Below are 14,430 nucleotides of genomic sequence, written 5' to 3' on the forward strand. Positions count from 1 at the left end.
ACATCACCTCTGTGGTATGTGGTAGCATCGAACTAACTCGCAAAATCTATAAAAAGCAATGTATCTTCTATATTTATTATTGGTAGAATCTTATAAAACATTATCGCAAATAATAATTTTTGAAGCCTATTATTGAATCATAATAAAACATTGAGTGTCGAACTTTACAAGAATCTAGCTAGCAATTTTAGATACATCTGTCTGTGAATACTAGGAATATATAAGTGACTTCAGCACTGAGAATCTACGTAACATCTGTCTGTGAATCACAACCAAAAACAAGAAAAAATATGAAAGGGGATGTGGACACAATGACAAAAACATTAGATTATTACAAAGCATGCACACACAGAATCATGCTACACTCCAAAACCTTAAAAAAATATATCTTTAAATTGTGCATTCCAGATTCCCAGTCAAAAAATTTTAGCCCCCCGAAAATGGATTCTAACATTAGCCTTCCAGTGGGACTGCTTCCAGATGAGGCTAACCCGCCATGGATGAACAAAGGAGACAACGGATGGGAGCTAACCGCTGCTGCCTTAGTTGGCCTACAAAGTGTTCCAGGTATGGACGTCGTGCTAGCGAGGTGCTCAGCATGAACACAAAGTTACCAAAGTTTGAGATATAGTGTATTATCAATCCAAAGTCAGACAGTTTCTTGTTATTTTTTTTATTTGTATGGTATATATGCTTATCATACTATACAAGTTAACTTGATATTCTAATGATTATTCAGTGGATGAAATTCGTTCATTTATGTTGTCTTTTATCTTCATGATATCATGCATGTAATGGTGTTGGTTGAAGGAGGGCAGAATGAGGGGCTGCTTAAATCCATCAACCTGCAAACTCTCAATTTTTTTATTTCTAAAATTTCATTATTTTCAAAAAAATATCATCAAACAATCCTCTTGTATTTACTTATACCTTGAGTACTGAAAGTCAAAATACTCTACAGAAACTCTAGAGTCTAGCCTGATCACCTCCAAAGTATGACTCGAACTAGACTGATTGTTTTCACTCTTATAAGTTCTCGGCATGTCGAATGAAAGAGGTGGTTTGGGACAGTGGCCACCCTCTCTCAAAAAAATTACTCAATACTTAGTTGGTTTGCATTCTCCCCGCGAACAGAATAACTAAAACTTTCCTCATGATTCCAGGCCTGATTATACTCTATGGCAGCATGGTCAAGAAAAAATGGGCCGTAAACTCCGCCTTCATGGCGCTCTATGCGTTTGCAGCTGTGCTCATCTGTTGGGTATCTTGGGCTTATAGGATGTCCTTCGGATCGCCTATGTTGCCCATATTAGGAAAGCCTGGTCAGGCCATGACTGATACCGTTGTTTTGAAACACGAGGCCGAAACGTCTCTCCCAGCTGCGGATCATGTGTTCTATCAGTTTGCATTTGCTGCCATCACTGTTATATTGGTGGCCGGGTCATTGGTGGGAAGGATGAACTTTTACGCGTGGATGTTGTTCGTTCCGCTCTGGGTTACGTTCTCTTACACGGTGGGCGCTTACTCGATTTGGGGCTCGGGGTTCTTGACAGACAACATTATTGATTATGCAGGGGGCTATGTTATACATTTGTCTTCTGGAGTTGCTGGTTTCACTGCTGCTTATTGGGTAATCTTGATATACTTGATCAAACATTAATGATTCAAATATTTTCTCAAGTTTGAATTTTAAGCCTTTTTGTGATAACTTTGGTGTTATTTTCTTTCATATTTGGGGATATTTATGCAATGTATCACATTACATTGTAGGTCGGACCAAGGCATCACCATGACAGACAACATTTCCCACCAAACAACATAATAAACATGTTGGGGGGCGCAGGTTTCCTATGGATGGGTTGGACCGGATTCAATGGCGGCTCCCCCCTCGCGGCTAACAGGGTCACTTCGCTCGCTGTGTTGAACACGCACGTGTGCACCGCCACGAGCCTCCTCGTGTGGCTTTCCCTCGACATGGTAGTCTACTTCAAGAGCTCTGTCATTGGTGCTGTTCAGGGGATGATCACTGGCCTCGTTTGTATTACTCCTGGTGCAGGTAATTCGGCTAATTGATAGTTTAACATATGACGAATACATTAATCACTGTTTGATATGAATGATAAGATTAAGATGGTTACATCACATAGGTTTTACTCAAATGTTATAATAGAGTTAAAAAATATTTATGTTGTCCTTATATTCCAATTTATTATCTCATGATATGTTACAAACTAACGGCATTGTATGTAATAATTGTGCGCACTTGGATTTGGTAGGCATTGTGGATACATGGGCAGCAGTACTAATGGGTATACTTTCGGGCTCAGTACCATGGTACACCATGATGGTCTTGCACAAAAAATCATCATTTTTCCAACAAGTTGACGACACGTTGGGAGTTTTCCACACACACGCAGTTGCGGGCCTACTGGGCGGGCTCCTCTCGGGCTTCTTCGCCCATCCGGACCTCCTCCGCATGTTCTATCAGCCTCCAAGGACTTTTAGGCCGGGCTTCATCTATGGTCTATTGGATGGAGACTTAAGAGGCGGGCTTCACCAAATGGGCTACCAAGTCTTGGGAGCACTTTTTATATCAGCATGGAATGTTGTAGCGACTAGCTTGATATGTATCTTGATAAATAGAATAATTCGACTGCGAATGGATGACGATGACCTCGAGATAGGGGATGACGCGGCACACGGGGAGGAAGCTTATGCGTTGTGGGGCGACGGAGTAAGGGATCCTCCGCCTCTACGTTTTAGAGTGACGCCTAGGATGCCTGCCTTCTGTAGACGCCACGGGAGCCATCAACCGTGACTTCGGGTCGGAAAGCCCAGCCCGAAGTTTGTTTCATCTCACTTTGTAAATTCACTAGCTGGTAGGTACAAGGCATTGCCTTCACAAGTGTGGGGCTCTTTTGAATGGCTACCCAGTAATAATTTCAAGGTTGGGAGGGCAAATTTAACAACCTAGTTGGTTGTCGGAATGCTTGACACCTAAAATCTCGGGTTCAATTTGTATTTTGTAATACTTCTTTTATAGGCAAAAACAAAACAAAAAAAGAAATTTGTAAACTTCTTATCAAATATATAGCAGATTTTAATTACCATTGAATTATAATACATACTATAATACATAAAAGATCTCACACGCGTGCATAATGTTTAGAATATAATTAATTGATGAGCAGCTCCACTAAAAATCTATGTGATTCATATATACAATGAAAATTAATTGTTATTTTTTTTTACATAGAAGTGATACTTTTTTATGAATCGGACGATCAGAGACCTGTTTCATAAAATAAAATTGACCATTGGTATAGTCTCTCAGGAATTTCTGTGTTAATTGAATTCATCACTCTTTTTTAATCAATCGAGCATGTACAAGTTTAAATATAATCATGTATATAAGAATTATATTTATACATAATATCATGGAATTAATGGAAATAATACAATATATAGGTACTATAATACCAAGTTTCTTGTTGAAAGAAAGATGAGTTATTACGGTTTGAGAAATTACTATTTCTTCTTTTAACAAGAAGTATTATCATTGCGATCTCTATTTTGTTTTTAAAAAAAATCCTATCGATCATTTATTTTATATTATATTCATATACATAAAGACTTTCTCCTGTCATTCATTTCTGATACATTCATATGATAGATGGACCGAAATATCTAGTAGACTTTTTGAACACCTCTAAAAAAATCTATCATAATAGTTAGATCGGGACAAACCCGACAATCCATCCACTACATATGTTGTGAGTTATATCTCTGTTCAAGTATCATGTTATATATCTCATGTTGGGATCGTTCGACACTAACCGAAGATTTGATGACTCTTGAAGTTTTACTATTTTATTAGGACTCTATACAATTTATTTTGATTAGGATTCTATATATTCTATTTTCATTAGGACTCTATATTAATTATATTGTATAAATAGATGATAGATTGCATAATAAAATTATTCTTTTGGCTTTCTCAATTTCTTGCTCCACGTTATATTCTCCAAAATATCCAACAAATTGGTATCAAAGCCACGTTCTTGAGAGATCTGTGAGATCAAATTTTCATAATGAATTCAGAAAATTCTTTCACCACAATTCCACCTCATGTATTTGATGGAACAAATTATCAAGTATGGGCTGTTAGAATGGAAGCATATCTAGATGCCAACGATCTATGGAAAGCCGTTGAACGAGAATATGATGTTTCAGATCTGCCTGAAAACCCAACGATGGCACAAATCAAAAATCAAAAGGAGAAGAAGCAAAGAAAATCAAAAGCAAAGGCCATCCTGTTTACAGCAGTCTCTTCCTTTGTATTCACCAGAATCATGACATTGAAAACAGCCAAGGAAATCTGGGATTTTTTGAAAAAAGAATACGAAGGAAGTGAAAGGATCAAAGGAATGCAAGTGCTGAATTTGCTTCGAGAATTTGAGATGCAAAAGATGAAAGAATCAGAAACGATCAAGGAATATTCAGAGAAGCTTCTTTGAAACGACCAAAACATTCTAAAATAACATATGCGGAATTTTTTTTTTTTTTAATACTAAGTAAAATAGATGTACATACATGCCCATACATATATGCACAAAAAAAAATAAACGGATTTAAAAAAAAATAACATAAATATGCAACATTTCTTACTTGAATAACTGAGTCAAACTTAAATAAAATACTGTCAAACAATCCACTTAAAAGTTTGCATGCAATAAAATTATTTAATAAAAATAGTACGAAAATTCACCACTGAAAAGACATAAAAGAAATAAATAAGAAACAGAGTTTAAAATTCTTAAAATGTTCATAAAGACTCAGCCGACGGTCACGGGGGATCACTGCATGTCCGCTCATACGTCCTCATCACCGGTAGGAACTACATCTTCCTCTATGTACTCACCTGCACCATATAAGTGTAGTGAGCCTAGAGGCCCAACATGCTAACATAACAAGGGCTTAAAATAATTTAAATCACTGAAATACTAATACATAACATATACATGAATGGACATGCTTAAAATCATGAATCATAACTTAAAATCTTGCTTAAACTTGAACTTAAATATAATCATATAATACATACATAACATTGTTGAGCATATCATTTTTCTAACATCGCATGGTCATATGCGTAGTGTAACCTTAAACTTAAAAGGTTCGACTGATCAGTCTCTTAAAACCAACGTACGCGGCGGTGACGAATCACCTCTTACTGGTAGTAAACTACCCTTAACATGTGGGGACTTGTCCCCCTTAAATTGTCACAATACTTCAACTTTCAACATAAAAATTATTTTCTAGCTCAACCTTAAATATTAAATCATGCCATAAAATTATTTCATGAATGCATGTACTTAAATAAAATGTGTGTCTTTCCTATATATTTAATTTAATTTTTATACTAACATATAAATACTAAAATAACATTCATGCATAAAATAATTAAATATATAATTAGGACACATGCAATTTCTCATGGTTTGTGCTGAACTGCTGGCCCTAACACTCAAACCCATTTTCTTAAATTCTGGCCCATTAACACTGAGACTGGCCCATTAACAAACTTAAGCCCAAAAATACATTTTTAAGCCCAATTAATTTATTCAATCCCATTAATGCATTCCTGGCCCAATAACAACCTATTCTGGCCCAATGGGCCCAAAAGCCCAAAGACTGGCCCAATAACTTCCATGGGCCCCCAAGCCCATAAAAATTATTGGACTAACTTAATTAAATTTATTTAAGCCCAATAATAATTAAATTTCAACCCAAATAATTAAATGGAACCCAATTAAATTTTTGAATTTAATTAGGCCCATTTAACACTTAATTAAACTTAAAACTTAAAAAAATAAAATACCCGAGCCCGACTCACTTAACCCGGACCCGGACCCAACTAACATAACCCATGACTTTCCAGACCCGACCTGGACCCCACAACCCGACCCGGATCCACCCTAACCCTAAAACCCGATACCCCTTCTCCTATGTTTCCCGGCCGCGAGCAGCAGCCCTTCTAGGGTTGCTGCCGCCCTGCTCCGGCCGTCCCTGGCCGTAGCTCCGCCGCCCAGACGTAGCCCACGTCTGGGCGGTCTGAACCTGACCAAGGTCCCGACCCCATGCAGCCCACGCACAGAGGCCGAACCCACCTTCCCTCAAACCCTAAACCTGCGCCCCATGAAGGCCGATCTGCATCAGCTGGTTTCTTGGGCTCGTTTGGCTCGAACCACTCAAGCCATTCGAGTCTAGATCACCCTCACACGACCTAGGGACCCCTGACCAGCAGCTGGACGCACCATGGATGAAGAAAACGTGAGCATGATCAAGCAACATACAAGAATAAGATACAAGCGTCAAAACCGATTCCTTTTCTGAAAATTCTTGAAAGATTTCGATGCACACTCAACACACACATAATAATTACTGATATAGTGCAAAAAAGAGGAAGAAAACATGCCTTGCACCGTAGAATTAATAGGGCAAAGTGCGTAGAACGTTTCCGGGACGACGGGACGACGAACAACCTTTCTTGATGCTTCAAAAATATCGAGGCTATGGAGTCCTTCTTGGAGGCTACTTGGTTGATGAAGGAGATGAATAATGGGGGAGAGAGGCGGCTAGGTTGAAGATTACATGAGATTGGGGTAGGTTGTTAGGTATTATTGATTTAAAATAAGGTGTAGGATAATTAAATTAAATAGAAGATGTTATATATATAAAATATACAACTTTAAAACTCCAACTAAAAGTTAAAAAATCTGATAACTTAATTAAATCCCGAAATATTAATTTTAGGGAATTTTAAAGGTAATTAAAAGTCAATATTTTGGCTAAATTTGGATAAAAATGGACTTCTAAAATTATATAAAATTAAATACTGATAATTTTGAGGAGATAAAACTCAAAATAATATTTTTTTGGGCTCTTAAAAGGCTCATAAAATAAATTGGATAGAAAGTTGTCATCTCGTCCGTCTACGGTCCCGTCTACGCGATAAAATAATTAAATTTTCATAAATCATGAAAAATCACTAATTATGGGTTAAATGCTTAAAAATAACTTAAAACATGCACAAATAATTTCACATAATTATTTAACCCATAATCTAAAATTCTAAATAAATGAAATCCCTAATTATGCATGCGAATTTACGTACTAAAAATACTGGGTGTTACAATTCTCCCCCCCTTAATTTGAATTTCGTCCTCGAAATTAAAGTACTTACCCGAACAACTCCGGGTAGCGAGTCCTCATGTCTGCCTCGGTCTCCCAAGTAGCTTCCTCCTCCGAGTGATTCAGCCACTTGACTCTGACCATCGGTATGACCCACGTCCTAAGTCTCCGCTCCTCCCTAGCCAAGATCCGTACTGGCCTCTCCTCATATACTAGATCAGGTGGCAACTGAAAGGGCTCGTAATTCAACACATGCGACGGGTTAGAGACATATCTCCGAAGCATGGATACATGAAAGACATCGTGCACTGCCGCAAGCCCTGGTGGCAAGGCCAAACGGTAGGCCAATGTGCCAACTCTCTCCAAGATCTCAAAAAGTCCAATATATCTCGGATTAAGCTTACCTCTCCGGCCAAATCGTACCACTCCCTTCATAGGTGACACTCTCAGAAACACGTGATCACCTACTGCGAACTCCAAATCTCGTCGTCGAGTATCTGCATAACTCTTCTGACGACTCTGAGCAGTCCTAATACGATCCCGAATCTGAGTCACAATGTCAGCTGTCTGCTGCACGATCTCAGGACCAAGTAAAATCCTCTCGCCGACCTCATCCCAATGCACAGGAGATCTGCATCTCCTCCCATACAATGCTGCATAAGGAGCCATACCTATAGAAGACTGAAAACTGTTGTTATAGGTAAACTCCACTAATGGCAGTCTAGTCTCCCACGAGCCCTGAAAGTCGATGACACAAGCTCTCAATAGATCCTCGAGAACCTGGATCACTCTCTCAGACTGACCATCTGTCTGGGGATGGAACGTTGTACTGAACAAAAGTCTAGTCCCCAATGCTGTGTGCAAACTCTTCCAAAACGCAGACGTAAATCTCGGATCTCTGTCTGATACTATCGACACTGGTATGCCATGCAGTCTAACAATCTCCTTGATGTAAAGCTCTGCATACTATGTCAGCGAGTAAGTAGTCCTCACCGGCAAGAAATGAGCTGACTTGGTGAGTCTATCCACGATCACCCAAATAGCTGTGCACCCTCTGTTACTCCTCGGAAGGCCAACTACAAAATCCATCGTGATGTTCTCCCACTTCCACACCGCAAAGGGTAGAGGATTAAGCAGCCCTGCTGGACGCTGATGCTCTGTCTTGACCTGCTGACAAGTCAAGCACTCTGATACGAATCGTGCGATATCACTCTTCATGTCGGGCCACCAATACAAAGTCTGCAAATCCTTATACATCTTCGTACTTCCTGGATGAATGGAATACGGAGATGTGTGAGCCTCTGTCAGGATCTCAGTCCTCAGCTGATCAATGTTCGGGACACACAATCGACCACTGTACTGAATAATGCCATCACTGACAGTAAAAAGAAGATTGCCCTTAGCCTCATCCCTCTGCACCAACCGCTGTAACTCCTCATCTGTAGGCTGTCCATCCCTGATCCGATCTCGTAGAACTGGCTGCACCGTCAACACTGACAAGCTCGGTGCATGACCACTCGAGTAAAACTCCAAATCAAACCTCTGAATCTCGCTCTGCAGTGGTAACTGCACTGTCAAACACGATACCACTGTCGACTTCCGACTCAAAGCATCGGCCACTACATTAGCTTTACCTGGATGATAGCTAATGTCGCAGTCGTAATCCTTCACTAACTCTAACCATCTCCGTTGCCTCATGTTTAACTTGTAACACCCGGTATTTTTAAATACGTAAATTCGCATGCATAATTAGGAAATTTATTTATTTAAAATTTTAGATTATGGGTTAAATTATTATGTGAATTATTTGTGCATGATTTAAATTATTTTCAAGCATTTAACCCATAATTAGTGATTTTTATGAATTATTGGTATTTGAATTATTTTATCGCGTAGACGGGACCGTGGACGGAAGAGATGACAACTTTCTATCCAATTTATTTCATGAGCCTTTTAAGAGCCCAAAAATATTATTTTGAGTTTTATTTCCTCAAAATTATCAGTAGTTAATTTTATATAATTTTAGGAGTCCATTTTTATTCAAAATAAGCCAAAATATTGACTTTTTAGTATTTTTAAAATTCCCTTAAATATTTATTTCGGGATTTTAATTTTTGGTATCAGATTGTACTTGTTATTTAGAGTTTTTTTTAAAGTTATATATATATTGTATATTTAAAACCCTTATTAATATTTTAATTACCCTATATTCTAATTAATCAAAAACACCCAAAAATCAAACCCCAACCCTACGTTTGAAGCTTCCAGCCGCCATCCCACTTCTCCATCATCTTCTTCATCGTTCTAGCAAGAAAACTCCATAGGAAGATTGATTTTTCGAGCCTCTAAGGTGGTTGATCATCGTCTCGTCGTCCCGGAATCGTCATATACGCCTTTTCTCTTCAAATTTCGGTGCAAGGCATGATTCTTTCTCTATTTTTCATGCCATATCAGTTATTATGTGTGTGTGTGCGTGAGCATCAGAATTTCTTCAAAAATTTTCAGAAAAAAAACGGGATCGGTTCGGTTGTATGCATTTGTTCTTGTGTTTCTTGATCATGTTCACGTTTGGTTTGCCATGGTTGTGTCTAGGCTGCTGGTAGAGGTCTCTAGGTTGCCTAAGGTGAGTCTAGGCTCAAATGGCTCGAGTGGCTCGAGCCAAACGAGCCCAGATTTGGAGCCAAGAGGCATTCTGTTGAGTTGTGCACAGGCTAGGGTTTCGGAGGAAGGGGTTCGGCTAAGGGGGCTGAGGCTGCATGGGGCTGGGGTTAGGGCCTTGTTTGGACCGCCCAGATGTGGGCTACGTCTGGGCGGCGGGACTCCGGCCAGGGGCGGCCGTAGCAGGGCGGCAGCAACCCTAGAAGGGCTGCTGCTCGCAGCCGCGGGCTGCAGGGAAGAGGGGGGATCGGGTTAAGTGTTAGGGTTGGTTCCGGGTCGGGTCAAGGGCCTGGGTTGGGTCTGGATGGTGGTGGGCCAATTCGGGTTGGTCCGAGTCCAGGTTAAGTTAGTCGGGCTCGGGTATTTTTATTTTTAGGTTTTAAGTTTAATTAAGTGTTTAATGGGCCTAATTAAATCTCAAAATTTATTTGGGCTCCATTAATTATTTTGGGTTGAGTTTAAATATTTTTTGGGATTAATTAAATTAATTAAGTGAGTCCACTAAATTTTTATGGGCCTTGGGGCCCATGGAAGTTATTGGGCTAGTCTTTGGACTTTTGGGCCCATTGGGCCAGAATAGGTTGTTATTGGGCCAGGAATGTTTTAATGGGCTTTAACTAATTAATTGGGCTTAGCAATGTAATGTTGGGCTTAAGTATGCTAATGGGCCAGATTTAAGTAAATGGGCTTGAGTGTGAGGGCCAGCAGTTCAGTACAACCCATGAAAAATTGCATGTGTCCTGAATATATATTTAATTATTTTTATGCATGGAAGTTATTTTTAATATTTATATGTTAGTATGAAATTAAATTAAATATATATGAGGGACACACATTTTATTTAAGTACATGCATTCATGAAATAATTTTTATACATGATTTAATGTTTAAGGTTGAGCAAAAGAAAATATTTTATGTTGGAAGTTGAAGTAGTGTGACAATTTAAGGGGGACTCGTCCCCATATGTGAACTATTGAAGGGCAGTTTACTGCCAATTTAAGAGGTGATTCGTCACCGCCACGTACGTTGGTTTTCACGCTGATTAGTATTTAATGTATGATTTAAGGTTACACTATGGATACAACCATCGATGTTAGAAAATACTTTGCTCAACAATATTTATGTATTATTATGATATTCAAGTTTAATTTAAGTTTATGTTATGTTCATGATATTTTAAGCATGCTCATTCATGTATATGTTATGTATTAGTATTTAAGTGATTTAAATTATTTTAAACCCTTGTTATGTTAGCATGTTGGGCCTCTAGGCTCACTACACTGGTATGGTGCAGGTGAGTACGTAGAGGATGTAGTACCCACCGGAGGCGAGGACCTATGAATGGATATGCAGTGATCCCCCGTGGCCGTCGTCTGAGTCTCTATGTTTATGTTTTTATGAAATATTAAACATGTCGTTCTTTTTATTCATTTTCAGTGGTTGGTACTAGTACTTATTTTTATTTAAATATTTTCAGTGCATGCAAAATTTTATTTAATTGTTTAGAACAACATTTTTATTTAAACGCATGACTCAGACATTTAATTTATTAAATGTTGCATTTTATTTAAGTTATTTATTTTTAAATCTATTTATTCTGTGCATATATGTATGTGCATGTGTGTACATATATTATAATTAGTATATAAAAAAAAAAATTTCCGCATTTATTATTAGAAGTAGATGTTTCATAACTCCTTCTGAGTGAAAAAGTACTTGAGGCTCTTATGATCCGTGAAAATCTTGCACTTCTCGCCATACAGATAGTGCCTCCAGATTTTCAAAGCGAAGACCACTGCTGCTAACTCCAAATCATGTGTCGGGTAGTTCTTGTTGAAAAACGTGTTCAGATCAATTAAGAATTGATACCCGGTGCAGCGGAAGTTTAAAATTTTATTTTATTATATGGAACGATTCCATATATGGGTATCAAAACTTTTACGATTAAATTTGTTCAAGTAAAAATAAAACACAGTTAAATTTTTACCTCGTCAAGCAAAGGCTTGATTGTGGACTCCAACAGAATTTAATCTGCTCTTCTTGTAAATCCCGAGAACCGATGACAGTCACGATCTAACTCCGGAATTAGGTCCACGAATGAAAAACAGAAACCCTATGATTGACTGCACTAGAAATCAATCAGAAGTTTTACGTAGAGAATAAACAGATATGATCTGTTAATTCGATTTGTAATTTTTCACAAAAATCACAAGTCGAATTTTCTCCAAAAGGGACAGAGGAATTTTCGAAAATCCTCTTGAAAATTATATGTAGTGTTCGAAATTTCTAGACTGAATTCTCACATGAATTTCGAACACTGCTTACATATTTATAGATAATTTCTAGACTAGATTAAGTTATAATTATATTAGGACTCTAACTCCTTAGGGCCCACAATCCATAACTTAGTCCAACAAGCCAAGCCCATTGTTCTAAAAATTAATATAAAATTCATCGTGACTCCGATTGATAAACTGATTTCACCAATGTGCACAGAAACCATTTCTGCATCTTTTAAAGTCAAGATAATTTTTCTGAATCCGAATTCAGTGATTTTCAAAAATGCTCATCCCTATGTCATTTTAGGAAATCCCACTCCCTTTTAATTAAGAAGTCCAACTTCTCTTTCATTAAATTTAACTCTTTAAATTTAACTGTCTCTACGGGGTTTTAGTAATCCATTACTTGTGTAACCCTCAATGGTTCAAGAATACAGCTAGCCGTGGGCTCACAACTCCTTGTGACTCGGAACAACAATTTCCGACTTACCCATCGAATCATGGTAAGAGCGCCTAGCAACATCGCCCCATGATTCCCTAGGTATTACTGATAGTGCCTGCAAGAACCAGTAGATTTTGGTTAGCGTACAGTACGGTCCCTTCAACCAAATATCCCGATCGAATCAACAACCATTGGTGCATCGAGAGTCGTTCGAGATTCGATAACTATGAATAACATCTTGGAGATCTATTAGTGACATCGCATGTGTTACTAGGAACACCAAGTAACCTAAAACACATCATGTACTCTGGCCAGAGATTCGTCACACTAATATCTCCTCAGATCGCATAGGATATCCACACTCGCGAGTATGTGGTGAATCCTTGACAACAAAGCATCGACTCCTATATGTGTCGTAACTGTACCCAATCCCGACACCTGATGACCCCAATAGAGTCGATAAACGAGTCAAAGTACAGTACTAGCATATAGAGTTTCAATGATGTTTCAAGTAATAAGGACTAATGGTGTACAACCAAAACCGCGGACTTTATCCACTCGATAAGTGATAACCACTTGGAAAGTCCGAATAGGGTAGTTCGATCATTCATCATATGAATATCCATTTGCATGCTTTGAACATCTCTATGTTCCATATCAATGAAACGTGGTACTCGGCATCGCAAATGCTAGTCTCAATCTCGAGCGATCCTTATCCTTATTTGCGGACGGCTCAATTGACTAGGAACTGTTTAGAATATACAGTGACTATAAGATGTGTTTCATGATAGCCATCCCCATGTGCTACCACATCTTACATACACTATAGTATATTCAAGGTCTTTATCAAAACAACAATAGTATATCATAATATAACATTATGAAGAAAGATAAAGTCAATGCCATTATAAAAATGTAAATTATATTAAACAAAAGATTGTTTATACATAGAGTCACAAAAGCCCTTAGCCACAAGTTGGCTAACCGGGCACCCACTCTTTCAATCTCCCACTTGCCCTAAAGCCAACTAGTCACACTACGCAATCCGATTGCTTCGCGATGTTTGTCAAATAATGGTCCTGACAAGGGCTTAGTAAGCGGATCAGCAATATTGTCTGTAGAGGCCACTCTCTTGACACTGATGTCTCCTCTTTCCACGATCTCCCGGATGATGTGGTATTTCCTCAGTACGTGTTTGGACTTCTGATGAGACCTTGGTTCCTTTGCCTGAGCAACGGCACCCGTGTTGTCACAGTACACCGGGACTGGACCAACAGCTTCAGGAATTACACCCAACTCTTGGATGAATTTCCTTATCCAAACCGCCTCTTTAGCAGTAACTGATGCTGCAATGTATTCTGCCTCAGTGGTGGAATATGCTGTGGTGTCCTGCTTGAAACTCTTCCAAGAGACAGCACCGCCAATGAGCACGAATACAAATCCAGAGGTTGATTTCGAATCATCCACGTCACATTGGAAGCTAGAGTCGGTATAGCCTTCCAACTTCAATTCTCTCCCTCCATAAACCATGAATAAATTCTTAGTCCTTCGCAAGTACTTAAGAATATCCTTCACGACTTTCCAATGCATTTGATCGGGATTGGCTTGGTATCTGCTCGTGACGCTCAGAGCATAGGCCACATCCGATCTGGTAGATATCATCTCATACATGATACTACCTATGGCTGATGCATATGGCACGTGTGTCATCTTCTCTATCTCTTCGTCAGTCTTGGGACACATAGACTTGGATAGAGAAACTCCATAACACATAGGTAGATGTCCTCTCTTGGACCCATCCATTGAAAACCTTTTCAATATGGTGTCGATGTAGGTTGATTGAGTGAGTCCTATCAT

General features: G+C 38.7%; 2 protein-coding genes across 2 annotated transcripts; both read left to right on the forward strand.

Moving 5' to 3' along the window:
* Positions 1-440: 440 nt before the first annotated feature.
* Positions 441-2,818, forward strand: LOC140879007 (ammonium transporter 2 member 3-like). Its single transcript, XM_073282637.1, has 4 exons — positions 441-567; positions 1,164-1,630; positions 1,771-2,056; positions 2,277-2,818. Exons 1-4 carry the CDS (start codon positions 441-443, stop codon positions 2,816-2,818), a joined length of 1,422 nt encoding a protein of 473 aa, XP_073138738.1.
* Positions 2,819-4,091: 1,273 nt separating this feature from the next.
* Positions 4,092-4,517, forward strand: LOC140879008 (uncharacterized). The gene has a single exon (XM_073282638.1). It carries the CDS (start codon positions 4,092-4,094, stop codon positions 4,515-4,517), a length of 426 nt encoding a protein of 141 aa, XP_073138739.1.
* The last annotated feature ends 9,913 nt before the right edge of the window (positions 4,518-14,430 follow it).

This window comes from Henckelia pumila, chromosome 2 (genome assembly GCF_033568475.1).
Source record: "Henckelia pumila isolate YLH828 chromosome 2, ASM3356847v2, whole genome shotgun sequence".
NCBI lineage: Eukaryota > Viridiplantae > Streptophyta > Magnoliopsida > Lamiales > Gesneriaceae > Henckelia > Henckelia pumila.

Excerpts from the sequence above, each read along its gene's own strand:
- LOC140879008 (XM_073282638.1), top strand. The coding sequence starts at position 4,092 with ATGAATTCAGAAAATTCTTTCACCACAATTCCACCTCATGTATTTGAT.
- LOC140879007 (XM_073282637.1), top strand. The coding sequence starts at position 441 with ATGGATTCTAACATTAGCCTTCCAGTGGGACTGCTTCCAGATGAGGCT. Across the intron at positions 1,631-1,770 it reads GTTTCACTGCTGCTTATTGG|GTCGGACCAAGGCATCACCA; the intron begins GTAATCTTGATA and ends ATTACATTGTAG. Across the intron at positions 2,057-2,276 it reads TTGTATTACTCCTGGTGCAG|GCATTGTGGATACATGGGCA; the intron begins GTAATTCGGCTA and ends TGGATTTGGTAG.